Source organism: Saprolegnia diclina, assembly GCF_000281045.1.
Source record: "Saprolegnia diclina VS20 unplaced genomic scaffold supercont1.41, whole genome shotgun sequence".
NCBI classification, from domain to species: Eukaryota; Oomycota; class Saprolegniomycetes; order Saprolegniales; family Saprolegniaceae; genus Saprolegnia; species Saprolegnia diclina.
In genome coordinates, this window is record NW_008246108.1 from 193,369 (window position 1) to 216,778 (window position 23,410).

General features: G+C 57.1%; 14 protein-coding genes across 15 annotated transcripts; 8 read left to right on the forward strand and 6 right to left on the reverse strand.

Annotated features, from left to right (window-relative positions):
* Positions 1 to 42: 42 nt before the first annotated feature.
* SDRG_11374 (hypothetical protein) lies at positions 43 to 843 on the forward strand (the record flags this gene model as incomplete). Its single annotated transcript, XM_008617409.1, has 1 exon — positions 43 to 843. One exon carries the CDS (start codon positions 43 to 45, stop codon positions 841 to 843), a length of 801 nt encoding a protein of 266 aa, XP_008615631.1.
* A 360-nt stretch (positions 844 to 1,203) lies between these two features.
* On the reverse strand, positions 1,204 to 2,587 carry SDRG_11375 (hypothetical protein; the record flags this gene model as incomplete). Its single annotated transcript, XM_008617410.1, has 2 exons — positions 1,204 to 1,291; positions 1,386 to 2,587. 2 exons carry the CDS (start codon positions 2,585 to 2,587, stop codon positions 1,204 to 1,206), a joined length of 1,290 nt encoding a protein of 429 aa, XP_008615632.1.
* A 462-nt stretch (positions 2,588 to 3,049) lies between these two features.
* SDRG_11376 (hypothetical protein) lies at positions 3,050 to 4,849 on the forward strand (the record flags this gene model as incomplete). Its single annotated transcript, XM_008617411.1, has 3 exons — positions 3,050 to 3,874; positions 4,167 to 4,728; positions 4,782 to 4,849. 3 exons carry the CDS (start codon positions 3,050 to 3,052, stop codon positions 4,847 to 4,849), a joined length of 1,455 nt encoding a protein of 484 aa, XP_008615633.1.
* A 285-nt stretch (positions 4,850 to 5,134) lies between these two features.
* On the reverse strand, positions 5,135 to 5,971 carry SDRG_11377 (hypothetical protein; the record flags this gene model as incomplete). The annotated part of the gene is made up of 1 exon (XM_008617412.1): positions 5,135 to 5,971. The coding sequence occupies one exon, from the start codon at positions 5,969 to 5,971 to the stop codon at positions 5,135 to 5,137; it is 837 nt and encodes a 278-aa protein (XP_008615634.1).
* A 571-nt stretch (positions 5,972 to 6,542) lies between these two features.
* On the forward strand, positions 6,543 to 7,499 carry SDRG_11378 (hypothetical protein; the record flags this gene model as incomplete). Its single annotated transcript, XM_008617413.1, has 1 exon — positions 6,543 to 7,499. The coding sequence occupies one exon, from the start codon at positions 6,543 to 6,545 to the stop codon at positions 7,497 to 7,499; it is 957 nt and encodes a 318-aa protein (XP_008615635.1).
* An 835-nt stretch (positions 7,500 to 8,334) lies between these two features.
* On the forward strand, positions 8,335 to 9,494 carry SDRG_11379 (hypothetical protein). The gene has a single exon (XM_008617414.1). It carries the CDS (start codon positions 8,340 to 8,342, stop codon positions 9,426 to 9,428), a length of 1,089 nt encoding a protein of 362 aa, XP_008615636.1. The 5' UTR covers positions 8,335 to 8,339; the 3' UTR covers positions 9,429 to 9,494.
* Positions 9,495 to 9,580: 86 nt separating this feature from the next.
* Positions 9,581 to 10,612, forward strand: SDRG_11380 (hypothetical protein). The gene is made up of 3 exons (XM_008617415.1): positions 9,581 to 9,638; positions 9,681 to 10,004; positions 10,052 to 10,612. The coding sequence occupies exons 1-3, from the start codon at positions 9,603 to 9,605 to the stop codon at positions 10,535 to 10,537; spliced, it is 846 nt and encodes a 281-aa protein (XP_008615637.1). The 5' UTR covers positions 9,581 to 9,602; the 3' UTR covers positions 10,538 to 10,612.
* Positions 10,613 to 10,658: 46 nt separating this feature from the next.
* SDRG_11381 (hypothetical protein) lies at positions 10,659 to 11,462 on the reverse strand (the record flags this gene model as incomplete). The annotated part of the gene is made up of 1 exon (XM_008617416.1): positions 10,659 to 11,462. One exon carries the CDS (start codon positions 11,460 to 11,462, stop codon positions 10,659 to 10,661), a length of 804 nt encoding a protein of 267 aa, XP_008615638.1.
* Positions 11,463 to 12,578: 1,116 nt separating this feature from the next.
* Positions 12,579 to 13,155, forward strand: SDRG_11382 (hypothetical protein; the record flags this gene model as incomplete). The annotated part of the gene is made up of 1 exon (XM_008617417.1): positions 12,579 to 13,155. One exon carries the CDS (start codon positions 12,579 to 12,581, stop codon positions 13,116 to 13,118), a length of 540 nt encoding a protein of 179 aa, XP_008615639.1. The 3' UTR covers positions 13,119 to 13,155.
* Positions 13,156 to 13,692: 537 nt separating this feature from the next.
* Positions 13,693 to 15,730, reverse strand: SDRG_11383. Of its 2 annotated transcripts, XM_008617418.1 has the most exons (4): positions 15,597 to 15,724; positions 14,720 to 15,547; positions 14,356 to 14,665; positions 13,693 to 14,307 (listed from the first exon to the last, which is right to left on the reverse strand). In XM_008617418.1, the coding sequence occupies exons 1-4, from the start codon at positions 15,696 to 15,698 to the stop codon at positions 13,850 to 13,852; spliced, it is 1,698 nt and encodes a 565-aa protein (XP_008615640.1). In that variant the 5' UTR covers positions 15,699 to 15,724; the 3' UTR covers positions 13,693 to 13,849. The 2 variants fall into 2 exon arrangements, with proteins under 2 accessions (XP_008615640.1, XP_008615641.1); XM_008617419.1 differs by having other exon boundaries at positions 14,720 to 15,730.
* A 327-nt stretch (positions 15,731 to 16,057) lies between these two features.
* On the reverse strand, positions 16,058 to 18,400 carry SDRG_11384 (hypothetical protein). Its single transcript, XM_008617420.1, has 5 exons — positions 18,030 to 18,400; positions 17,823 to 17,983; positions 16,949 to 17,779; positions 16,595 to 16,898; positions 16,058 to 16,546 (listed from the first exon to the last, which is right to left on the reverse strand). The coding sequence occupies exons 1-5, from the start codon at positions 18,034 to 18,036 to the stop codon at positions 16,101 to 16,103; spliced, it is 1,749 nt and encodes a 582-aa protein (XP_008615642.1). The 5' UTR covers positions 18,037 to 18,400; the 3' UTR covers positions 16,058 to 16,100.
* Positions 18,401 to 18,539: 139 nt separating this feature from the next.
* On the forward strand, positions 18,540 to 19,505 carry SDRG_11385 (hypothetical protein). The gene is made up of 3 exons (XM_008617421.1): positions 18,540 to 18,591; positions 18,638 to 18,982; positions 19,029 to 19,505. Exons 1-3 carry the CDS (start codon positions 18,559 to 18,561, stop codon positions 19,470 to 19,472), a joined length of 822 nt encoding a protein of 273 aa, XP_008615643.1. The 5' UTR covers positions 18,540 to 18,558; the 3' UTR covers positions 19,473 to 19,505.
* Positions 19,506 to 20,279: 774 nt separating this feature from the next.
* Positions 20,280 to 22,257, forward strand: SDRG_11386 (hypothetical protein). Its single transcript, XM_008617422.1, has 3 exons — positions 20,280 to 20,428; positions 20,474 to 21,298; positions 21,353 to 22,257. Exons 1-3 carry the CDS (start codon positions 20,321 to 20,323, stop codon positions 22,145 to 22,147), a joined length of 1,728 nt encoding a protein of 575 aa, XP_008615644.1. The 5' UTR covers positions 20,280 to 20,320; the 3' UTR covers positions 22,148 to 22,257.
* A 63-nt stretch (positions 22,258 to 22,320) lies between these two features.
* On the reverse strand, positions 22,321 to 23,337 carry SDRG_11387 (hypothetical protein; the record flags this gene model as incomplete). The annotated part of the gene is made up of 2 exons (XM_008617423.1): positions 22,321 to 23,265; positions 23,332 to 23,337. 2 exons carry the CDS (start codon positions 23,335 to 23,337, stop codon positions 22,321 to 22,323), a joined length of 951 nt encoding a protein of 316 aa, XP_008615645.1.
* Positions 23,338 to 23,410: the final 73 nt, after the last annotated feature.

Consider the following 23,410-nt stretch of genomic DNA (forward strand, 5'->3'; position numbering starts at 1 on the left):
TTGCGTTCGATCGAGCTCTATGGGCCGCACTGCCCTCTCGACATGGCGTACGTTCTTGGTGACATGATGACACGTGCTCTCGATGCCCACGATGCGTATGCCAAAGCGTCGCGCGCCGTGTACTTCTGGTGCATCGCGGTGACGCCGCAGCTTGACGCGTTTCAAGAGCTTCTGATGAGCGGCCATCTCGACGATGCACGTACGGTCTTGCACTCCGTCTACATCGGCAGTGCTGACGCCATGAAGACGGCCACGGGAGCCCTCGCGACCACAAAAGCGCTCTTGACGTATGTTGAAGACGAAGCGATGCTGTTCAGTGCCCGCATGCGCACCGGCAGCCTTGACCAAACGCCAGCAACTACGGACGGCACCAAGGAGACCATAATGTCAGAGACAAGTGCCCACGGTGCGATGACGCTGGTGACGTCAGAGACGATGACGACGTCGTCCGCATTGGTGTCATTGGTACCGGAAAAGATGCAGCAAATACGCAAGACCATTTACAAGGCATACAGCGCCTGCAAAGAAGCGTCGATTCTACCGTGGACAGCACAGCCCACGACAACTTGTCCGCCATTGACGATCGACATTACCATGGCGGACGCTCTGTGCAACCTGGCCACACGGTTGCACACGATGGCTGGCCACATCGAGATGGGTCTGGAGGGTCTCGCGACAACCGACGTTGGCTCGCTTGTAGCGAAGGAGGTCCAGCACCCCAAGGACCTTGGCAAAAACGCTCGAGCCCACTGTGAGGCCGCGTCCGCCTTGTGCAATGCATGCAATGAATTTATTCGCAACCACAAGAGCCACTACGCTTGCGATCTAGCGACGACATTGTAAAAACCACAAATACCACACTTGTGTGGAATAAAAAACCACTGTGTTTTAAGCAGGACGTTTGGATTGGCTAAGAAAAGACCAATCATCGGCCGTTCTCGTCCTGCGAGGCAGACTGGCGCCGCCATGGTCGCAGTCGCTCGCTCAAGGACGATGGCCCAGCTGCGTAATGCAGGAGGAGTTACGAGCTGACGAGATGCAATCGCCTCGACTGGTCGCATAGCATGGTGCACTGTCACAGGCTGAGCCTCTGAGCTAGCGACGGCAATCGCACCAACAGCCGCGTCGCGTCAGCTCGCGCAAATTACCGAAAAAGCAAGCAAGCCACTGCGCTCGCTCTTCTTGCAACCGACTCGGGGCGATTTACAAGAGATGTAAGCTCAAGATCGCGCTTAGGCCAAAGATGGCTGTCGCCGGCGACGAACGGAGCCGCATGCGTCCGTGCGCGTCGCTAAGGAGTGCTGATGAGACGAACCCTCGATGACCATTAAATTCTACTAACATAAATTTAGTAGTAGCTAACAAACAATAATCTATCACATTACATGGCATTATATGTAGCGCTAATGCGTTCTCGATGCTTGTGCTGGTAATTTTCGCATTCGTTCAAAAGGGCGGACGATACAATCGTGAGCTCCTCTAGCGTCGCTGGGTCCAACGTCTCCAGCGACACGGAGTGCTCAAGGTACGATTCAAGTGCCTCAACGACGCGCAGATTCTGCAGCTCCGTCAGCGCTATTTCGATACGATCAACGAGGTTAGCAATGCGTCGCACGTGGCGCTGGAGTACGTTGGCCCACTCGACGACGTCGGGCTCAAATGACATCGCGTTCCCTAGCTCCCCGTTCGTCAACGTGTTGGTCTTCGCACTGGTCTTGTGGAGCGCGGCGAGCTTTTCATACATGACCGCTGTGTCCTTCAACGTGTCGATACACGAATGCATTGCTGTCGCTACCTTCTGCATGACTTCGACGCCGCTGCGGCAGAGTTCGACGGCGACTGTTGTCGCGTCCTTCAAGTTGTCGTCGCGCACCGCTTCGATGGCAAATGCAAGGAACGATTCGGCTTGTATGCACCACGAATTGACTTCGCGCCCCGCCTTGTCGACCGCGTCGCAGCTGTTGAGCGCCTGTGTCGTCGCTGTTCCGATCAACGGCGCAGCATCGTGAGGGCACGCGGGCACGTAGGCGTCGACGGTCGCCATCGAGTTGCGTGAAAAGAGAGCCGGCTGAACACTGACGTCGATGAGCGTATCAAAGATCGCAAGCCCCGTTCGTAGCAGAAATAGCCCGCTCGCGAGCCCTGAAGCGTTGGCAGGCTGGGCAGCGATGGCCTTGGTCAATCGCGCGGACTTATCGTACTCGCACCAGATCTCGTCAAAATGTTGCTGAATCAGCGACCGGTAAGGCGGAAGATTCGGTCTCGTGACGATCAGTGGCTTAATGGTGGGCTCCGACTCGTTGTCCCGCTGCAAAATTGCCCCGTCGTCGTCGTCTTGATCGGGTGTTGCTTCGTCTTGGCGCTCAAAGGTTGGTCGTGGAAGGATCTGGTGCTCGTTGATGTCCAGGGCGACGTGGTCGGTCGATGTCTCGGTGTCTGGTGCCTCCACCGTCTCGGTGCTCGTCGGCTCGTCTTCTCGCTGCATGTCGTCGTCGTCTAGCTCGGGTGCTGCTCCATTCATGTCCAATTCGACATTCGAGAGCGACGCGGTGTGTGCCGAGGCGGAGAGACGATGCATATCGTTCATCAGAAGCGGCGATCGATCGCCATAGGCCGACTCCGATTTTGTACGCCGTCGAAGTCTGCGCGAAGCGCAGTCGAGGCAAGCGCCAATGATCGAGAGGACAATGAGCACGAGACACCCGAAGGGGACGAGCATTATTGCGTGGTGATAAGGGTGCGCGACTGGGTAAATTGAAGACTGTTCGCCAAGGACCCGCATTGCGACAACGAAAGCATCAACTGCCGACGTCTAGTTGCGTGCATTTAGACTCTCGTGACCAGGCAGTTGACTGAATCTGTCAACGTTGATCCGGATAGTTTCTTATATCCGGATTGACGTGATAAGTATCAATCTATCAGTCGATGGACGTGACATTTTACAGGGCAAACCTTGAAGCTGACGTCGGCGCCCATCGGTTTATCCAGTCACGGAATCGAAAGCGGCAGGCGAATCCAAAGCGCAACGAGTGTCGAGTCGGTACTGTCGATGCAGCTGCGCTCGCGCAACGAAGCTGCACGTGGCATCCTTGCCACGTACCGGGATGCCTTTTCGCCCGAGATCAACGCCTTTGTTCAGCGCTACGAGGCTCTCGTTGCAAGCAGCCATGCCGCGCGGCAGCAAGCGTTGGCCCCCGCACAAGCGTGGTGTACAATGCTGCTGCATCTCCTTACCGACTATGTCCTTTTGCAAGCCGACTCGGGGCGCGCCGACATGCGGGTGTCCGTTCTACAAGTGCTACAAGAGGGCTGGGACGTGCTCGAAGATGCGATTTCGCGCCTTAAGCACGACACGTGGACACTCGAACACGCGAAAACGACGCTTCTCAGCGAGCTTTCTGCTTGTCTTTGCGCCGACATGGCCGACGCAAGTGCGCTCCAAACCACCCATTTCAAGGACATTCTGGAAGACGCCAGCCAACTACGAGTGCTTCGAAGTGCCGACGACCCAACACGGCGGCTTGTGCCGAAACAGGCGCTGGCGGGACCGTGGGGCCTTGTTGTTACCATCGGTCCGTTCTCAGCGACCTCTGTCCGCGCCCTCGCGACACAGATTCGATCGCAGGTGACAAGCGCTCTTCAGATGCATGCCAAGAGCGTTCTCCACGCAGCTTTGCTGGACGTCAACGCCATGTCGAACGTGCTCGACGGGTATATTTACGCGCGACGGCGCGATGGAAGCGCGTTGTCGAGCTTGAAGGCACGGGTTGCCGAGACGATTTTAGACATTAGCTGCACAAACGACGGTACATCAAGGAGCTTTGAAGCACTCGAAAAGCTCTTGTATCTGTGCACAGAGCTGCTCGATGCGTGGGTTATATAACGAGCGCACATCGATGACCGTACATACTAGTGCACTAGATATCAATAGACCGACAACTTTTTTCCACTCAGTCGCTCGCTGGATTGTGCCAGAAGGGGCGGCAAATTACGCTGCCATGTTACTTAAGTCGTTCGGCACATTGCAGATATTAGCATTACTCGCAAGACAGCCAAATCCAATCGCTGTTGGCTTCAAAGTGCATTGTTGAGCAAGGGGCATCGTCAGACGAGACATGAAGGCGCAGTTGATGTCAAGGATAGACGATTCGATTTGTTCAAGGTAGGCGTCGATCGTCCGTGTTATACCCCGACACGGAGTCGTCGCGCCGGGGTTGCACCCCGCGTCGTTTAATACGCTTGCGTTTGTCGCGGGTGGCATTGGCGTGACGCCGCTTCTCGGGGTGCTCGTCGACGCGGTGCATGCGACGCCTGCGAAGGCGACGCATTTCGTATGGCACGTGCGCGACATGCGTCTTTTGCATAAGTTCGAGTCCATTCCGGACGACGTCGTCGCGAAAGCGCCTCGATGGCAAGTGCACTACCACGTGACACAACCAGCGTCAGAGGCGATTGACGTACTGGCCGAGACGACGACGACGGTGCTCGATCTCCACCCGGTGCCAACCCCGCCACGACCGATGACGACGGTCTCGAAAAGCCGGGAGGTGGCGGTCGTGCTGCTTTCGTTCCTCTGCAGCGGCGGTCTTTTGCTGCTGGTTCAATACGGTAACAAACTCCAAGCTCGAAACGCAGCGCTCTGGCAGCTGCAGCGATGTGTCGAGTTTTGTGTTGTCGTTCTCGGCGCCTACGCCAGCTATATGGCGGTAGTACCACGATCGTTGCGAAGTAGCGAATGCAGTGCTATCTGCAAAGACAGGTGCCTCAAAAGCGAGACCTAGATACGTTTGCGGCCGACTACAACGTGCAACATGGGCGCGCCGACTGGGACACGTTTTTGCAACACTGACGCGGTCGTCCATCGGTGTGTTTGTGTCGGGACCACCGAGTCTCTTGCGTACAATCAACGCGCACACGGTGCTTGCAAAGTACACGGTGCAAAAGGGAGAATTTGAGCTCTAGAGTACTCGTATATTTGTACTACTAATACGCAATACCATTCTCAACCCCGTGACCTTTTGTCTCTCCGTGTATTTCTCGCCGCACGTCGTTGCGTGGTGTGTGTCGACGTCGATACCGACGACGCTTTGGGCAAACATATGAGTTTTCATGCAAGTTGAAGGATCCTATTGGTCTAATCCCGAAGATACTGCTCGCGTCTGGCCATGAAAAGGTTGCACATGTCGACAAGCTGGGTCGCAACTTGAATCTGCCGGTCTACATTCGGAATGCCAAGAAACACCGCGGTGATCTTGCGCTGGGTTTCGACGGTACTCACTTCATTTACGTCACGTGTGTACACGATGTCGGCTTTGCGTCCACCGACATCGGCGCATTTGACGCCGACTTTGGCGGCGGCCATCTGTTGAGTCACCGCGACAATTTGTGCGTCTAGCTCCTCGTTGTTCCGGGTGCGGCGCGTCTCGATCTTCGCCTTCGTATCGGCGACACCGGATACCACAATGTTGACGAGGCCGCGCCAAATGCTCTCAAAGGCGCCGACCTCGACCGTGGTGATGTAGTTGCTATCGTGCTTGGCACGCGCGGCCTTCAAGTCTTGTCGAACACGAGTGAGAAGGGTTATCTTGGCACCGGTCACCTTGTTGAGCGTGTCTTTGCTAAGTTTGAGCTTCTTGGTGGCCCTGGCCAACATGTCCTTGCCTACTTCGAGAAGCGAAAGATACGCGGCAGCGTCGGCGCTGGGCTCGCTTCGCAGCTGGTCGATGTACATCGTAAGCAAGGGCACGGCAAGGTAGCACCACTGGAAGATCGCAATCATTGCGTCCGTGTGTGCGGTCGCCGCTTGGTGCGTGTCCATGATCATCGAGTGGAGGAGCCGCGCAGCAGGTGCTTCAGAGTCGTCGAACGTGTCGTACGCCTTCTGCAAATCCTGCACAAAGGCGAAGCATACGTCCTGACTTTGTCCGCAAACACCCAAGATGGTCGAGTATTCCATGAGCTGTTCCTCCATGACGGGCTGTGCGGACTTGCAACGCAATTGAAAAGTGAGTGGGTGTAGTGGGCATAAACTGGCGTTTGATTGAAAGTAGTTGATATAAACCTAAATTCGTACTCGAGTGGAATGTTGAAGCCGGTCATCTATCACGATAGATCAAACTCGCTAAATAAATTTGTCGGACTTGCTTCGTTGTGAACACTCGGTTGAGGATCTCGATCTAGGCTGGCGAGGCAGGGCACGAGCGTTGATGCTTGTGCACTTGGCCACTTATATGCATGCAATCTTTCAAAACAAATTGGGGCGTTTTGGCTTGTTGATATACCGATCGAGTAAATGCTCTAAAACGGCCTTATCAACTGGGACATCCATCCATATTACCACCGAGCTTCGTGTCGCACGAGTTTAGGGAAATCTACTTGATACTAGCTCACCTTGATACAAACACCTTCCCATCGCGCTGTCGACAGGTATCGAGACTTGATACAGTGCTGGCTCTTGATGCTAGAGCCAGCATCGCAAGTGCCGTGGGATTGGTGTTGCACATTGTTTATAAAGTGTGGCTCTCGCTCATTTTACATTTCCTATGACGAAGCCCGCCTTGCCACTGACGCTGCCGGAACAAAACACCGAGGGAAACCAAGCTGCGATGCTCCGTGCGATCATGGCGGGGCTCGAGAACGGGTTCCGAGGCAACGGACTTCTCGAGTGGCTTGAAACGTACGAGGGCGATTTTTCGGTCGCCGCTGCACCCCACGCAAGTGCCACCATTACCAAGCTTCGCAATGCTCGCGACTGTTTTCAGCAGGCTACAAACAGTGCTTGCGGGTGGTGCACACTCATGAAGGCTTATATCCCGGCCTACTTGGCCGCGCTAGAGGCACCGGATGCTACTGCGCGCAACTGCCTCATGCAGGCGCTTGTTGATGGGGATGCCGTTCTCGTCACGGCGATCTCAAAGCTTAGTGAGTGCTCCACGTGGCTCACGGATGCGCTTGGCTCCTTGACGGCGCTCCGCGCCCAGCTTCGGTACGACTTTGAAGAAGATACCGCTGCCCGACGCCAGTACGTCGAATCAATTGCCGAGAATGTGCGCAGCTACACTGCCCCCGGTGGTGCAGCCGTCTCCGGTCTCGTCGTGACGGCCACCGCGTGCTTCTTTGTTGGCCCCTTTGGCCTTGCTGTTTTGATTCCTTCCGGCTTCGTGGGCGGCAAGGCCGGCGGTGCCATGTCGGATGCTGTGATCTACAAAGTGTACGGTCCTGAACTTGATGCGCAGCTGGCGACAGTGCAGACCAAATTCGCTACGCTCCAAGCCCATGTGACCGAGACGTCGACGGGCATTGAGACCGCCCTCCATGCGCTCCGGGGCGAGGCCGAGGCCGTCACGCTGCTCCAAGCCAAACGCACCGTGAGCGCGACGTTTATGGGCTTCGGCAACATGCCATTGCGCAACGTTGCGCCGGAAGCCAACGCCCTCTTGGCCACTTGTACAACATACCTCGTCGACCATCCGTCGCTCACCGACTCTGTCGAGGCGTAGTTTGGCCGATTTGGGTCGCTGCCTTGTACGATTTCATTTCATAAACGATAGACCATTTGTGTAAAACTCAGCAACTAAAGCAATGGTACTTTTTGCCGAAAATGGGACTGATTCACACACCGATAAATCCACAACGGTCGAGTTGTCGGTGCAAAGTTCTCGAATCTCGCAGCTCAATACTAACCGATAGTCAAATACAAGTTGTGTGCTTCCCACACGCTCTACGCCGACTCGATCTCTGTGCGCGAAGGTTGGTTGCTGGGTCGTTTCCCACGCCCTTGGCCGACCCCAAAGCTCTTCGCCAAGCCTTTCACTCTTTTTGTGACTCGTCTAGTCGTTTTGATAGTACTTTCAATAGTACGTCGACTTGTCACAAACTTGTCAAATGGCACTTGATACTTTGTTGTTGAAGTGGGTCGTCAATTAAAATAGATAAAACGTCGCTAAATAAAATCGTCGGAGTTCTTTGTTGCGTACTCTCGGTTGAGGAACTTGCTCGAGGCAGGAGCGCGATCCGCGGGACAAGGTGCTGGCGCGGCCACTCGTGTTGAGCGAGGAGCCGGAGAAAAAAACGACGAAGATCGGACTGCTCGGGCTCTTGAACGAGGCTGTGGTGCAAGTGCAGTTGAGCGACACGCGTCGCCTTGACTGCAAACATCCATGGGCTTGGTAGTGGCAGGTCGGCGCGAGTGACGCACCGCCAGACGGTGAACCAGTTGACACGTGATACTTCGCAAATTTATCAACTGGGGCGCAAAGAAACGCACGTACTGTCATGTGATTGGCTGAAATGATCCATACACCGTTGAGTTTGCCCTTTGCCATTCGCCAAAGAGCGCCATGCATTGCAAGTACTGCCTCGCTACCTTCTTGAGTGTCACGACCATCGTCATTGCGTGCCAACAGTCGGACGTCTCCACGCTCAAGGTCTTTGGGGGTGTCGCTTGTGTTGCTGTACTATACGGCGTGGTGTCATGCAACCCCAGACCTCCTCCGCCTCCCAAACCTCGGACGATCCGGCGCGATGACGCTGCAAAACTATTGAAGTTGCTTCCTGGTCATGTCGCCGCAAACGCGCTGACGCTGACAGAGTCCAAAAACCGCGAGATCGCTGCTTTGCACGAGCTACGCCGTGGCCTCGTTATCTACGACCACTACCTCGACGACGCAGCGACGCCCGCGACATTCTTCACCAACATCCGCGGCTTCATCGACCGCTTCGTGTTCTATTGTCCTCGCAACGGCACTGCGCTCCTCGGCGCCATCACGACGCAGTCGCTCGACGCCCGCGACGGCTACGAAAAGGCGTCTCGCGAAGTGTACTTTTGGTGCGTGGCTGCCTTGCCGCTGCTCGACTCGTTCGTCGACGCCTTGCAGCAAGAGCACACGGGCGATGCGCAGACGCTTCTGCTGAGTGTCTACGAACATGGCGCCACGATCATGCGCACGGTCGCATCGGCGCTTGCCAACACGGAGTCGCATCTGACCGATGCCAAGGCCAACGTGATGGCTTTGCGCGCGTGCCTGATGCCAGCCAGATGTGAGTATTCGCTCGAGAGCGCGCCCGAGATAAAGCTCTTGACCGGATCGGACGCCAACTCGTCTTACGCGCCAATGCAGTTCAGCGACCTCGAGGCTCTGGTGGAAGCCAAGAAGCCGGTACCTGCGTTGGAGGCTTCGCCGACGCTGGCTACGACGCTTCTCGAGCTCGCGCACCGGATCGAACTCATGACCCAAAGCATCCGGTCGGGCTGGAAGCAACTCGAGCAGACCAACGTCATCAACGAGATCGAGAGCGAGATGCGTCAACACAAGCTCCTCCAGCTGCTCGACGACGCTACGAAGGAGGCGTATATCACGTCGGCCAAGCATCTTCGCACGGCGTGCGACGAGTTTATGCAGCGCCATTTAGAATTTCATAGTCCATAGTTTTTCAACGACTTCTTGGTCAAATAGACATATTCTAGTACCTTAATACGATGCAGCCGATGGTCATCGGCAATTTATTTGCCTTGCCCACGTGGCAGCGTCCTGGCGCAGAGTGATATATTTCCGGATACGTCGTCCATTTTCGGATACCGTGCCACTCTGCAACTTGCCAGCATGCAAGAAGTGTTTGTCGTGACGGGCGGCAACAAGGTACGCGTCCTTGGACCGCGCCGCCTACAGCGATCGGCGTAGGGCATTGGCCTCGAGACGACGCGGCTCCTCGCCGAGCGCTTCCCCGAGGCCATCGTCCTCCTCGGCACGCGGAGCGTCGCCAATGGCCACGCCGCCATCGCGCAGCTCCGCGCCGAGCACCCGAGCCACACCTACGCCAACATCCGCACGCTCTACATCAACGTTGCGAGCGCGTCGTCCGTGGAGGCAGCCGCCGAGTACGTCGCCTTGCAGTATGGCCGCGTCGACGGGCTAGTTCAGAACGCCGGTGTCGTCGGTGATGCGTCCTTCGACGTCAACCTCTTTGGCATCGATGCTGTCTTTGACGCCTTCCGCCCTCTCCTCGTACCCTCTCCTCGCACCTCGGATCACAAGCTCAAGCATCTTTGTAGGCCAAGGCGACGCAGCTCACTGGATCGCCGGCGATGCATGTGATCGTGTCGTCCGAGTTTGCGGCGTGGACGACGCACGCCATGACAGCAGCGCTCCAGGAGAAGCTGGCAGCCTTTGCCTCGTGGAAGCCGCAGGAAGCGAAAGCGCTCGCGCTTGATTACATGGCCTTTCAACATGGCGAGACGTCACGCTATGCGTGGCCTGCGGCGTCGCTCACCCGCGGACGCTACGGCATCTCCAAGGCGCTCGGTCTGGCGCTCGGACGCATCTGGGCAGGTGAGTTTCGAGAGATCTGCACGGTCTCCGTGTGCCCCGGGTACTGCGACACGACCATGAACGTCGACTACACGGGCGCTCGGTCGGCCGAAGATGGCGCCAAGAGCGTGCTCTTCCCGATCTTGCACCCGACGAAGGTGCAGTCTGGCCTCTTCTACCAAGACGGCAAGGTGCACCCGTGGGCCTGCACGAATCCATTCGGTCCTTGATGTTTACTAGTACAGGGATCGAACCCCAGCAGTGAAGTGAAAATGCAATAAACAAATTCATTTCGACGGTCAACAGGGGGCAATGCCATGCAGAGGTGTCGACGATGGAGGATGGACGGGCTCATTCGGCTTGGTTCGACGGGATCGCGAGCGCAAGTGTCTCATCAGCGTCCGATTCTGTGGCCTGCGCAGCGCAGAGTATCGACGCCGCCGCGTCACACGAGCAAGTGTCTTGGAGTGGTGTCGGTGGGCTTGTTGTCGTGACGTCGGCCGCGGCGTCGCTCTCGGCGCTCGCAGTAGCCTCTATCACTTCGTGGGCACATGACGCGTCGCTCTCTGGCGCTAAGCTCGTAGGCAGAGCTACCTCGAGCTGTGTCAAGACGAGAAGCGACCGCAGCGAAGTGCGAAAGTCCAGCGCATGCGTCGGCTGGATCTTGCACACCGGGGCACCGATGAAATGGCTCGTCGTGTCGTGAAAGCCTTTCTTGGAGCGGGCACAGCCGGGGTACGCCAGCGCCACATCGAGCACGTGCTGCAAGAAGCGCTCGAGCGGCAACGCTCGCTCCGACATGTGTCCCACGCGCGCCGGCCATCGTCGCGATGGAAACGGGACCGCCTTGAGCGCCGTGCGCACCGCTGCGCAGCGACGGCAGGCGCACGCCGCCTGTATCTGCGACAGAAGCGCATTGCGGAGCGCGACAAACTGGCTGTAGCGCTTGGAGCACTGCGTCTTTCGCCGCGTCTCGGGCACGATGAGCTCCATGTCGTAGCGCAGTTGACGCTGCTCGGTCGCGCCCTGGACGATGACGAGTCCGACAAAGTTGACGACGACTGCCTCGGTCGTATCGACCGTCGAGGATGGACCGCTGGCCTTGGGCGACGGCGTCGGCGCTCGCTGGAGCCATCGCGGTAGGAAGCGTCGCATGCTCGCGAAATGAAAAATGGAAGCCTGTGAGAAGTTCGAACGCATCTCGCCCGCCAATGAAACGACCCGGAGAGATCGTTCTCGTCGCGGATTGGCGGATCCAAGAATCTCGACAAGCGAATCAAACGCGACGGTTTGGATCTTGCACGGGCATCTTGATCCATGCCAGAGAAACCACAAGGTAGAACGACGGGCAAATTCCGAGTCGGCTCGCAACTTGTTAACCACACGATTGCTGTCCTTTAACTTTAAGAAGGTTTGCATGTATGCGCGCTGGTCAGCACAAAAGCTGCACTTGGATGGGTGGTCGAAGTTCGACCAACTGCAATGTACCTGACACGGTAGCCAACTACACCTCGCATGGACTCGGTTGCTTCCAGGCACGGGTCCCGTCGCGCACAACGTTGTCAGTGACAACGTCACGAAGCGTGACCACCTTCCGGTTGGAGACGAGCTGGGTTGTGTGTTTTACATGGCTTGTTCGCTCAGCGACAAAAGGCTGCACCTCGGGTGAGACGTTGCTTGGCGGAGATCAACTAAGAGAGAATGCTAGGCTCTGCCGACAGTCGTTGATTTCGCAACCTTTTCGTGAAAACCTCGTGAAATACCCAGGAGCGACGCGTCACCTCCCAAAGCTCCAATCAGCGCGAGGCAAGGACAGCTCGCGAGGCATGCAAGGATTTCACGCATTCCGTCCAGCCGCTCACTGGCAACAGCTCAGACAATGCGCGAATCATGCGCATACAGCAGCGTCGTCATCGAGCGTCATCCAATCACACGCTGCGTGAATACGTACGCAGTGCTTGTTGGACCTAAGCTTAGTGTGCGGGCTCTGCCAGCGCCAGACCCATTATAGGGTAGAACTATCCCAACGTTTTTTCTAGTTTAATACAAAAATCGATTCCTAGAATTGCGGTGCGCGCCTATGCGGAAATCGTCGGCGAAGCAGATGGCGTACCAGTATGCAACAATCCGCAAGCTCTGGTTGGCTTGCACGTTCAGGGGGTAGTAGAAAAAAGCAGGTGAATGATTGGCTAAGCATCTTAGCCTGATGCAAATCACCATCTTCTCGGCCGACGAATAACGCGCGATCTCTGTGCTCAGTTTTCATTTGCCATGCGACTGCTTTTGCTCCTCGGGAGCCTCCTCGCCACCGTCGCCATGGGAGACCAGCACGCGAGCTGCTACTACCCTACCACCCCAACCATGACGCCGGCCCCGACGCCTGCCCCGACGCCGGCTCCGCTGACAGGGTGCGCGCTGTTCGCTTCGTATGCCGGGAACAATCCCGTGTCATTGACTGCGGCCGATGCCTCTGGCATGTGGGCTTTGGACGGCACTGGACGCGGTGTCGTCGCGTCGACGCCTGCGAAGTTGTACGCAGTCGGCGTCAGCACCAACGCCTATTTGATATCGGTTGTTGGACCGCACGTCGTGCTGCAAGTCGAGTCGGGCCAAATCGTCGGCACGACTTGGGACCCGTCGTTCTCCCCACTGTTTGCGTGCGCGGACGTCGCTGGCGGTAGCACGATCGCCCTCCGCATCGACAACAACTATGTGACGCAGTCCGGCGGCAAGCTCATGCTCGAAGCGCTAGTGGGGGGGCAACCCTCAACGAGCCAGCAGTGGACCATTGCTGCGATGAGCTGGAACTGATAACGTACTTACCAATTGTCGGCGGCGTTCCTCGACGATACATTGCTGAGCTGTCCCGACCCGTCAACGCTGGGTCTCGTCGTACGAAGTCGGATGAAAAAGCGTTGGCCAGGCCCCAGAGGTCACTTGATAAAGGCGGTGGCTAGTAACGGAGGCGCATCAACCTTAGCGCCGGTCGCGACAGGCACCGTCACTGCTACAAAGGGGCACTCGGAGAGTTCGTCAGCGTGCGCTGACGTAGATGTGCTGTGGCGCCGACCGCGTCATACCCTTCCACCAAGTTTATAAAGGGAGTTTCAATGCACGTTGTCCTTATCGTGCGACGACAGACCTATCACAAATGCGTGACCGTTGGCCGTATACTGTGGTGGGACACTGGGTGTAGCCCACGCCAACACCAGGACCAGGCAATGTGGGTTTGGATGTTGAGTCTTACGGAAGAAGTGCGTTGATGTGAACAGCCTTTGGCAGCAGTAGACGTCGCTTCACTGCTGTAGCTTCGCTGCCACTTTGCGTTCTTTTTGTAGCCGGTGTTTCGAGCGTACGGCCTATCTCGTATTTCACGTTCTGGTTGTTGTCAGGAGCGGAATCGGTCACATTCTTATGTAACAAAAATGGCGACCATCTATCTATCCATCGCACCTCGCAAGTGTCTTTTAGCCGAGCCTACGCCTCGTCGCCCAGAGTGTCGAACAATGGATGGGTCAAGCATATCGTGCGACGGAGTGTCATCACATGCACCAGACCGAGGGCACGACGGGTCGGCGGATCTCGCAGTGTCGGGAGAGCGCGGCGGTGACCGAACCCAGCGGCGTCGGGAACGTGACTTTGGTCGGCAGCACGAGCTCGTTGGCAATGTAACCGGACGGCGTCGGTGCTTCAACTACAGAGACGGCGCTGGAGTCCGCCATCTCGTCGAGGACGGCCAAGAGACTGAGCCGAATCTTCTCTTCCAGAACATCGTCGTGGTAGCAGAGCAAGAAGACGTCCGAGCCTCTCAAACTGATCGTGGGGCTCGCCTGGTAGGCAGCATTGGCCTCGAAGAGCTTGTAGACACGGCCGCCTCGCGCGACCATAGCGGCGTCCACGTGGTGCTGGCAAAAGCACGACAGCATAAGTCGGTTCTTGAGGTTGTTGTAATGATGACTCGTAAAGTCGCGCGGCAGTACCGAAGGGTCTCGACGCAACCCTAGTCGCAATAGTAACATCAACGATTGAAATCAAACACGATTCGTACAGTGTCGGTAGCGCGGCGCGCCAAAGCCGTAGATGAGCGGCAAGCAAGCAATCACAAGCGTGTACAATGCACAGCCGATGGCCATTTCATTCTCTTGGCCACGCACCGCCGGCGGCACCGCCAGGAGAAAGAGCCAGTGATACATGCGCGTCATGAAGGCGACGTTGCCACTCACCCACGAAAAGATTGGGCCGTAGATGGTGACGGCGACCGCGACCAGCGTCGGGTCCACTTCCGCAAAGAGGTGTTCCTTGTGCGACCGTTTGAGCCAGTACGCCGTGACGCAGAGCGCACAATAGGCAAACCAGACCTAAGATTTACCACTCATTTCTGAGAGATACCCAATGTGAACGTAGAAGTGTACCGTGCGCGACAGATAGAGCACATTGACATAGAGCACGTCGAGGTCGCCATTTTGGGATGCCCTTAGAATCGAGACGCCGACGTTGCTCGTACTGAGCCAAATGTCGGCAAGGAATGCCAGCGCGACTTTGGGGTCGACGAGAATCAGTGCGGTCGGGTCGCCCAGCACCACTTCGTAGCGCCACGCCGATGCGTCACGTCGCACGAACGCATGGCCACGGGATCGAACGGCCGCCTCTAGCGCAAAGCAGTGCCGGTAGTAGCAAAACCACATGCGCCAGAGCACAAATAGCGTCAGCAACAGGCGGTAGCCAAACTTGAGCCATAAAAACACCTCAAAGCGCGTCGCTGCGTACGTGTACGTGAGCGTCACGACGTCCGAGGCATTCGTCCCGTGAAGAGCATCACCAAGTGTGAGCCAGAGACACGACGTACCAAACGTGATGGTGGCCACCTTGTCGTAAAAGCACGACCCGTTCGCGGTCAGGTCAGCGATAGTCGCGTTTCCAGGCGATGCGAGCGCGCAAACCACGGCCATTTCGGGCTCGGTGTAGTAAATGAGCCCGGGCATCCCCAAGAGCATCTCGGAGAGGCACCGGGACTGAGGAATGTCCTTTGGATACGGATACGGAATCGTAGTACGAAGCACTTGGACGTCGTTAGTGCGATCGTAGTGGTAGGCCGCGTGCATCGGGAGCGTCGTCGCTGTGTAGACAAGCCGGTTGTGCGCCAGCGACCGCGTGTTGAAGTCGGAGTAGTTGGCGTACGAGGTGTTGAGAAGCGGCGGTGCCGTCCACGGGAGGTACTCGGAGATGTACGCCTTCATGGGCTAACACAAAGCATAGCTGAGGAAAGCGAACCGAGATATGAGGAGTAACCATCGAGACGAGGTTGAGAAAGGAGCAAAAGCTGAGGAAGAGCCCGACTGTGTTGCGCTTGACGCGGTACGGCGCATGGCGCAGGTCGGCGACCTGGGCCATCAATGGCCCGCCTTTCTAAAGCTGGATGGGGCGTTTCAGATAGTGCAGACAGGTTGTCCAATGACGAAGGCTGCTCTGCTTGTTCTACCCGTCGGCTTCGGCACTCGGACATACGACGAAACCCGAGTTGACCAACGCGGCACCTTCGCTGACCTGGATACCGGTAAGTGCATTTTTGTTTGCCGACTTTACAACAGTTCAACACTTCCATACGACAGTCCCATTGGCAGTCCGGTGATGCCGCAATGTGAGGCGAGGAGGTAACCGAAGGAGCATCGCTCCATAAAGGTTATTTGGTGGCGTAAGGAAGCCAGCCGTCCATGCTTGAGGCTGCCACAGTGCAGAACAATCCAAATGTGTTGCATTTGGATGACACCAGTTTTCAATGTCGAATTTTGTCTTTTACATGCACCAGGCCGAGGCAGCCGCCGGTCGCTGGAGCTCGAAGCGACTGGCCGCGACAGACCCAACCGTGCACGTTGCCATCGGCACCGTCACTGTGGGCGGCACAACAAGCGTATTGAAGATGTACGGAGATACCTCGGTCGATGCGTGCACCGCCAGTTCCGCATTCGCAGGATGCAACTGCAGACTCTGAAGCAAACTCAAGCGAATGGTCTCGTTCAACGCCCCGTCCTTGTAGCAGAGGAGGTAGCAGTCGGCGCCGCGCAAGCTGATCGTCGGGCAGCTCTTGTAGCGGGCGTTGAGCGCCTGAAGCGCGTACACGGTGCCGCCGCGCGCGAGATTTGGCGACACGCGGCGCAGAGACGAGAGCAGATTAAGGAGAAACCGATTCTTGACGCCGTTGTACCGGCGATTGCTATAGTCGCGAAGCCGTCGCTGTCGACCTACTCGATGCAAAATTGAGCACTAGAATAAGTCGCTCAAGGATGTACGGGCAGCGGCCATCAAAAAGCCATACACGACGGGAATACACGCCAGACCCGACGTGTAAAAGGCCGAGCCAAAAACCGCTTCGTTGACTTGGCCGCGATTCTTGTCGGGCACCGTAAGCGTAATGAACCACTGCCCCAACCGCACCAAAATGCCGAGATTGCCGTTGAGCCAGGTAGCCAGCGGGCCGTAGACAGCAACTGCGATCGTGAGGCACGTTGGATCGACATCGACAAAGAGCTGTTCCTTCTGGTAGCGTTGAAGGCCATGCGCAACTAGAGAGAGCGCCAGAAATGCAAACCACACCTAGTTCCCCATCGTCTTTCAATGTATCAAAGCATCAAGTGAGACGGTACCGTGCGCGAGAGATACAGCGTGTTGAGGAAGAAGACGACAACGTCAGCATTTTGCGTCGCGCGGAGGATGGCTATCGCGAGTGTGCTGCAGCTAAACCACATGTCGAGGACAAACGCGGCGGCGATCCACGGGTCCAATAGCACGATTGCGGTCGGGTCCCCGACAACCAACTCGTACCTCCAAGGACCCGGCGCTAACTGTCGCATGTGCCCGAACGAGCGCAAGGCGCGCTCCAAGGCAACGCAGTGGCGGTAGTACCGAGACCACATGCGACAGACGACAAACATCGTGATGCCAATGCGGTAGCCGAGTTTGGCCCAAAGCCACTTGTCGTAGCGCATCTCCGTGTAGGCATAATTCAGCGTGATGACGTCGGTCGCGTTCAAGTCGCCAAGGATGGCGTCGCCGGGCGTGAGCCAGAGACAGGCATACCCGATCTCAAAGCCAAGAAACCGGCCTCGAAAGCACGAGCCTTGGTGTGGCCAGTCGACGCTACTGGTTGCATTTGGCGTTACTGCTAGGACACGACAGACCAAATCGACTTGGGCGCGGGTGTAGAAGACGAGGCCAGGCACGCCGAGCAAGTAGGCGTCGATGCACTCGGCGTATTCGAGAGGCTCTCGCCCAAGCCGCAGCGTTTGGCGAGCGACCTGCACGCTCTCCTTGGTGTCCGAGTAGTAGGTCGCCTTGGGTGGCAGCGAGGAGGCAGTGTACGCGGCTTGATTGGCTGCAAGCGCCATCGCGTTGAAGAGCGTGTAGTTGGATGGTAGTTCGGGCACGACTGGCGGCGCGGTCCACGGCCAGCACTCGGAGAGGTACGCCTTGAAGGGCTACGTAGTTCTTAGCCGTGTTTTCTATGACAGGGTTGAATACCATGGTGGCAATGTTGAGCATCGAGAACAGGCTCAGCGCCAGTCCGAGACGATCCCGACGCAGTGTGATCGACTGCGCCGGCGCCGTGGGTCCCAGGGCGAAGACTCGAGCGCTTCTCATACGAAGTAGCAATCGCGACGAGCACGCAGTTGCTCCGTCTACTGATGTAATTTTAGAAGGCATCCGCCGCCGTTTTGAACGGTGTACAATTCATGTCGTCCTCAATGTATATGACAATAATGCGTTTGTATTGTGCTGCCTGGCACCGCTGTCGACAGCTCTGAAGACCACTGCCCTCTCGGAGCGCACCAGAGTGTACGGTAGACTTGCCAGGCGTAGAGTCCACACGTTGACGAACGAACGTCCACTTGTGCCCAGCTGCGAAGAGCCGCGCGTCTATGGTTCCGTGGTACCCCACAATCGGCGACGTCGAGTTTCGGTGCTGCGTCGAGGCGGCTGCGCCGTGTCGCGACAGTGCCTGCGCAACTTGTCTTCAAGCGCGACGTACGTGGCGCCTCCTGCGCAATAGAAGGGACCCAAGGACGTCAGCAGTGGCAAATTGCCTTAGGAGGGGGATGGGCAGGGAGGATCTGGAAGGTACACATCAGCCAATCCAAATGCAGCAACATGAGATACGGCCATGCCATTGGTGGACGCATAGACACGTTACAAAAACGCACCAATCCGGCACGACCATGGACATCCCGGAAAGGCCATCATTTGCAAATCCGCACGCATGACCGTCTACCTCGTGACGGGCGGCAACCGAGTACGTCGACGACGGCTCCCGTGCGACGACTAAGGCAACGGCGTAGGGCATCGGCTACGACACAGTGCGCCTGCTCTCCGAGCGCGACCCAGCTGGCACGGTGCTGCTCGGGTGCCGGTGCGCCGATGCTGGCGCCGACGCGATTGCCCGCATGCAAGTCGAAAACCCGGCGTGCACCTACAGCAACATTGCCACGGTTCTTATTGACGTGACGAGCGCGGCGTCCATCTTGGCGGCCGTCGCCGACGTCGAGGCCAAGCACGGGCACCTCGACGTCCTCATCAACAACGCTGGCATCCTCGGCTGCCCCGAAGAAGGTGGGCCCGAGATGTGCTTTCGTGTCAACGTCTTTGGCGTCTACAACACAACCGAGGCGTTCTCGCCCATCATGGTATCTCCTTTCTTATTGTCACATGTCCGCTAACACTGATTTATAGCCAGGGCAGGCCAAGGTCATTGTGCTCTCGACAGAGATGGTCGCCTGGACCTGCTACGAAATGCCGTCCGCGCTGCAAGCGCTCTTCTTGTCCGATGAAGACATGACGATCGAGCGTGTCAAGCAGCTGTGCGACGACTGGCTCCATGGCGACGGTGCGGCCTACGCGTGGCCACCGCCGTCAACGACGTATGGCCCATACGTCATCTCCAATGCCCTTAGCATGGCCATGATGCGGACGTGGGCCCGCGGGCATCGAAAAGGGGTCCATACCGTCCTTGTCTGCCCCGGGAATTGCTCCACCGACATGACGCACTACCACGGATGTCGGACGTCGACGCAAGGCGCCGAGAGCGTTCTGTATCCTATCTTCCACGCCACCGAGAATGGCGGCTTGTACTTTAACGGTGTGCCACTGGCCTTGTGTGCACCGCGCCCTCACTAATCTTTGTTGAATCGTATAAGTATTTCGAGTGCATTGTGCGTCTCGTCGGCGACTTGAACGGCCAACGCATCGGGCACCATGCACGCAGGCATTAAACGCTGACCGAAGAAACGCCAAAGCGCTCAGGTCGATGCTAGTTTCGTGAGAGTGAAAGGCGCATGCGTTGCTGAGGGTAGAGCCGAGCCGAACCTGTCTCGAACGATCATGCCTTGGACCGTCGTCACTCACCAGTACTGAAGTTGACGCCGATGTCAGCGCCTCAGCCACATGTCCGACCTAAAAATGGTCCCACTCCTTTTCACGGTCGCCCGACAAGGCAGGAAGTGGTTGTATCCCATGAGACGTCGCGGGTTCGATGTTGAAGTGGGTCGTCTATTAAAATAGATACGTAAATCTACGCTAAATAAAATTGTCGAACCTTCTTCGTTGTGCAGGCGCTGGTGATGATCTTGATCTAGGCCGGCGGAGGCAGGAGCGCGATCCGCGGGACAAGGTGCTGGCGCGGCCACTCGTGTTGAGCGAGGAGCCGGAGAAGGCGACGTAGAGCCATCTGTCCTGGGGTTTGAACGAGGCTGTGGTGCAAATGCATTTGAGCGACACGCGCCGCTTTGACGGCAATCGTCCATGGGCTTGGCAGTGGGAGGTCGGCGCGAAAGACGCGATAATTGCGGACGCGCCAGACGTTGAACCAGACGCAGGCGCGGAGCTACACTCGACGTCGTTGTGGAGATCGTATATGTCTTGACCGAGACCTTATCGTGACAACAATGGAGGCGCCATTTATGCTTCAAATTTCCTCGTGTGTTTTTCAACCGTCCCAAAACGGCCGCCTTTCTTCAAAGCCTGGGATGACGCGCATCGCGGTGTGTAGCCACCCAGTACGACGCCACACCGTTCGTATGAACCGCGTGGGGCTTGCGCTGAGTGTTGTATCGCTGCTCAACATCGCCTCGATGGTGCGTCCTCCTTTGCAGCCGCTGACTTGAACGCAAACCGCGTAGCCCATGAAGGCGTACATTTCCGAGTACCTTCCGTGGCGCGCGCCGCCCACTGTCCCCGACACGTACGCCAACTACTCGGACTTTAATGCGCAAAAGCTCGCGTTCAACGGCGCCTTGTACAACAACGAGACGCTCTCTCGGGGCGCCACGTACTTGACGGATACAGTCCACGACATCCAGGTGATGCGGTACGTGCTCTTTCCCGCGCTTGTGGCGCCGATCTCGCGCGACAACTGCCTCTCGCAGTTCCTTGTCGGCCTCCCGGGCTTGGTATTCTTTACGCCAGCGCAAATGGACTATCTTTGCCACCTCGTGGAAGCCACGAATGCGACGACGCCCGTCGGTGTTGAGAGCGGCTCGTGCTTTCGCAATACGCAGCTGACGCTCGAGATCGGGACGATTTGTCTCTGGGTGACGCGCGGCGATGCGGTCTACGGCAGCAACGACTCGTTGGCGCTCACGTATTCGTTCGTGTACAATGCACCGCGCTATTGCACGTGGCTCTGGTGCAAGTTTGCCTACCGCGTCTTCACGACCGGCATCGTGATTCGTCGCCTATGGTCACAGTACTATCGACATATTGTACATCTGCGACAGCGCCTTGTCCTTGAGAGCCATGTCGCGACGCCGAGACGCGACCGCTGGCGCTACGAGCTCGTCTTGGGCGACCCGACAGCGATCATTCTGTTGGATGCGTGGGTCGCGCTGGCGTTCGTGGTCGACATTTGGCTCAGCACGGCCAACGTCGGTATCGCAGTTCTTCGCGCCTCCCAGAACAGCGACATCGTCGTCAACCTCCTCAACATCTTGTATCTCTCCCGTACGGTAGGATTGTGTCTAGTGTCCCAATACGGTATCCACTTGATATTTGTAGTGTAGGTGTGGTTTGGTTACTTTGGTCTGTGCATGACCGCGCACCTTCTCCGGCGCTACGAAGCACAGCACCTCTTTGACGAAGTCGATCCGACCATGGTGGCGATCGGGGTCACGGTCTTTGGCCCGCTCATCTCATGGCTCAGCGGCAACTGGGCGCCGCTGGCGTCCGTATACCACTGGCTCTTCTCGGTGCTCGTGCCGTACGAGCAGAAGAGCGAGAAGGACGAGATCTTTCTTGCGTGCGTCTTTTATACCTTTTGCATAGCGAGCCTGCCGGTCGGCTATGGCTTTGTCGCTGCGTCTGTGCGTCATCGTGCGTTTCCCATGTTGAAATATTGCAAAATTGGCGTCGGGCCTCGACTGCGCGCGATCGACTATAGCAGTTATGTGTACAACACGGTCAAGAACCGACTGCTTCTGAGCCTTGTGCGGTCGTTTCGCGATCCATCGGCGATGCCGAGCCGAGGCGGGTCCATCTACGAGCTCTTTCGACGCAACGCCAACTACAAGACCAGTGCAACACTCAGTCTCTGCGGTGCCGACTGCTACCTCCTTTGCTACGACGGCGACGACGTGCTCACCGAGAAGCTTCGGCTGAGTCTCCTCAGCAGCTTATCGCAGAACGGTCGCACTACGTTGATTGCCGAGTCGCGCACGGCGTCGCCGTATATCTTCAACGCGCTCGAGATGCAGCTACCGGACGTCTTGCGCAGCCGCAGTTCCAAAGTGCGGGTGCAAGGTGAAGTCGCGTTTGTCGCGATACAGCGCCCTCTGGCACCGTCGCCATGGTGTCTTTAAACAAAAATCGTAAGAATTCTGGTGGGGCTAGGACTCTCGCAGGCTACGTGCTGCGGATCAACCCACGATCTACTCCTTGAACAAAGAATTGTGATTTAAGCAAGGCCATAACCTTTACTGACGCCGTGAATCAAGGTAGAAAGATACCAAGTGAGCGCGTTAGTTGTTAGCGACTAGACGGCTTGGTGCTGCGCATGACGACGCATAAAGTCGCTGCAGGTTGTCCGCAACGCTGACGCCGATGTCAAGTACTTGTCCATCGTCGACTGGTCGAGAAACTTGAGTAAATTTGGCTGCCGCCGTTCGTCGTCAAGGGTCTCGATGACGTGCGTTCGCTGCAGTTGATTCCAGCCACAATCAATGCTCTTCAGCATCAACTCCATTCGTTTGGCAAGCACTTGCAGCAGATCGGAGAGCTTTTCATCCACTGCAGCCGGTCGACCATACGTCGTGATGCGCGCCCCCGCATCGGCCGGCGGCGCTCCAAACGCCAGAAGGGACTCGTCATTCGACGTTGTTGCGCACCCGATCGAACGGGTGTTGGGCGTCGACGCCTGAAAGGCCATGCGTCGGCTCAAGTCCGTGGCGTTCTGCATGGCCAGCTCCAAGTGCTTGGTCGTCTTGGCGAGCGCGGAGGCGACCGTGTGCATGATGGTTGTGCCGTGTTCGTAGACTGAGAGCAAGAGGAGTTGAGCGTCGTTGATGCGCCCGCTTTGCAGTGCGTCCTCAAAGGCCTCGAGGAGTGGTAGCGCTGCCACGCACCAGTAGTAGACTTCCCGAGACGCTTTTTCGTAGCCGTCGCGGGCGTTGAGCGACTGCGTCACGATGGCACCGAGGAGCACAGCGCCGTTGCGAGGGCAATTGAGCACGAAGTGGTCGAGGAAGCCGAGGAGTTTGTCGAAGAATTCCCGAGGCGTAGCTGCGTCGTCGAGGTACTGGTCGTAGATGAGAATGCCATCGCCCAGCTTGCGCAGCGCTGGAGCTCCGCTCTTGCTGCACCCGAGCTTAATTCTTTCATTTGCTAGGACGACCGTGGGCAGCTCGGCTTGGAGCTTCTCCAACGCTTGTGTGTCCGACGAAATGTTGGGCGTCTTGGGGCCGCGAAAGCAGCAGAAGCACTTGCGCACAGCATGTAGTAGTGCAAGAGCCCACATCCGTAGCCTCGCCCATAACTCGGTCCATACCTTCATTTGTCCAATTTGAAAATGAAGGCCAAGGTCGCAGGGAACGAGCATGATACTTTGTGTCTTGTGGAGCAGTATT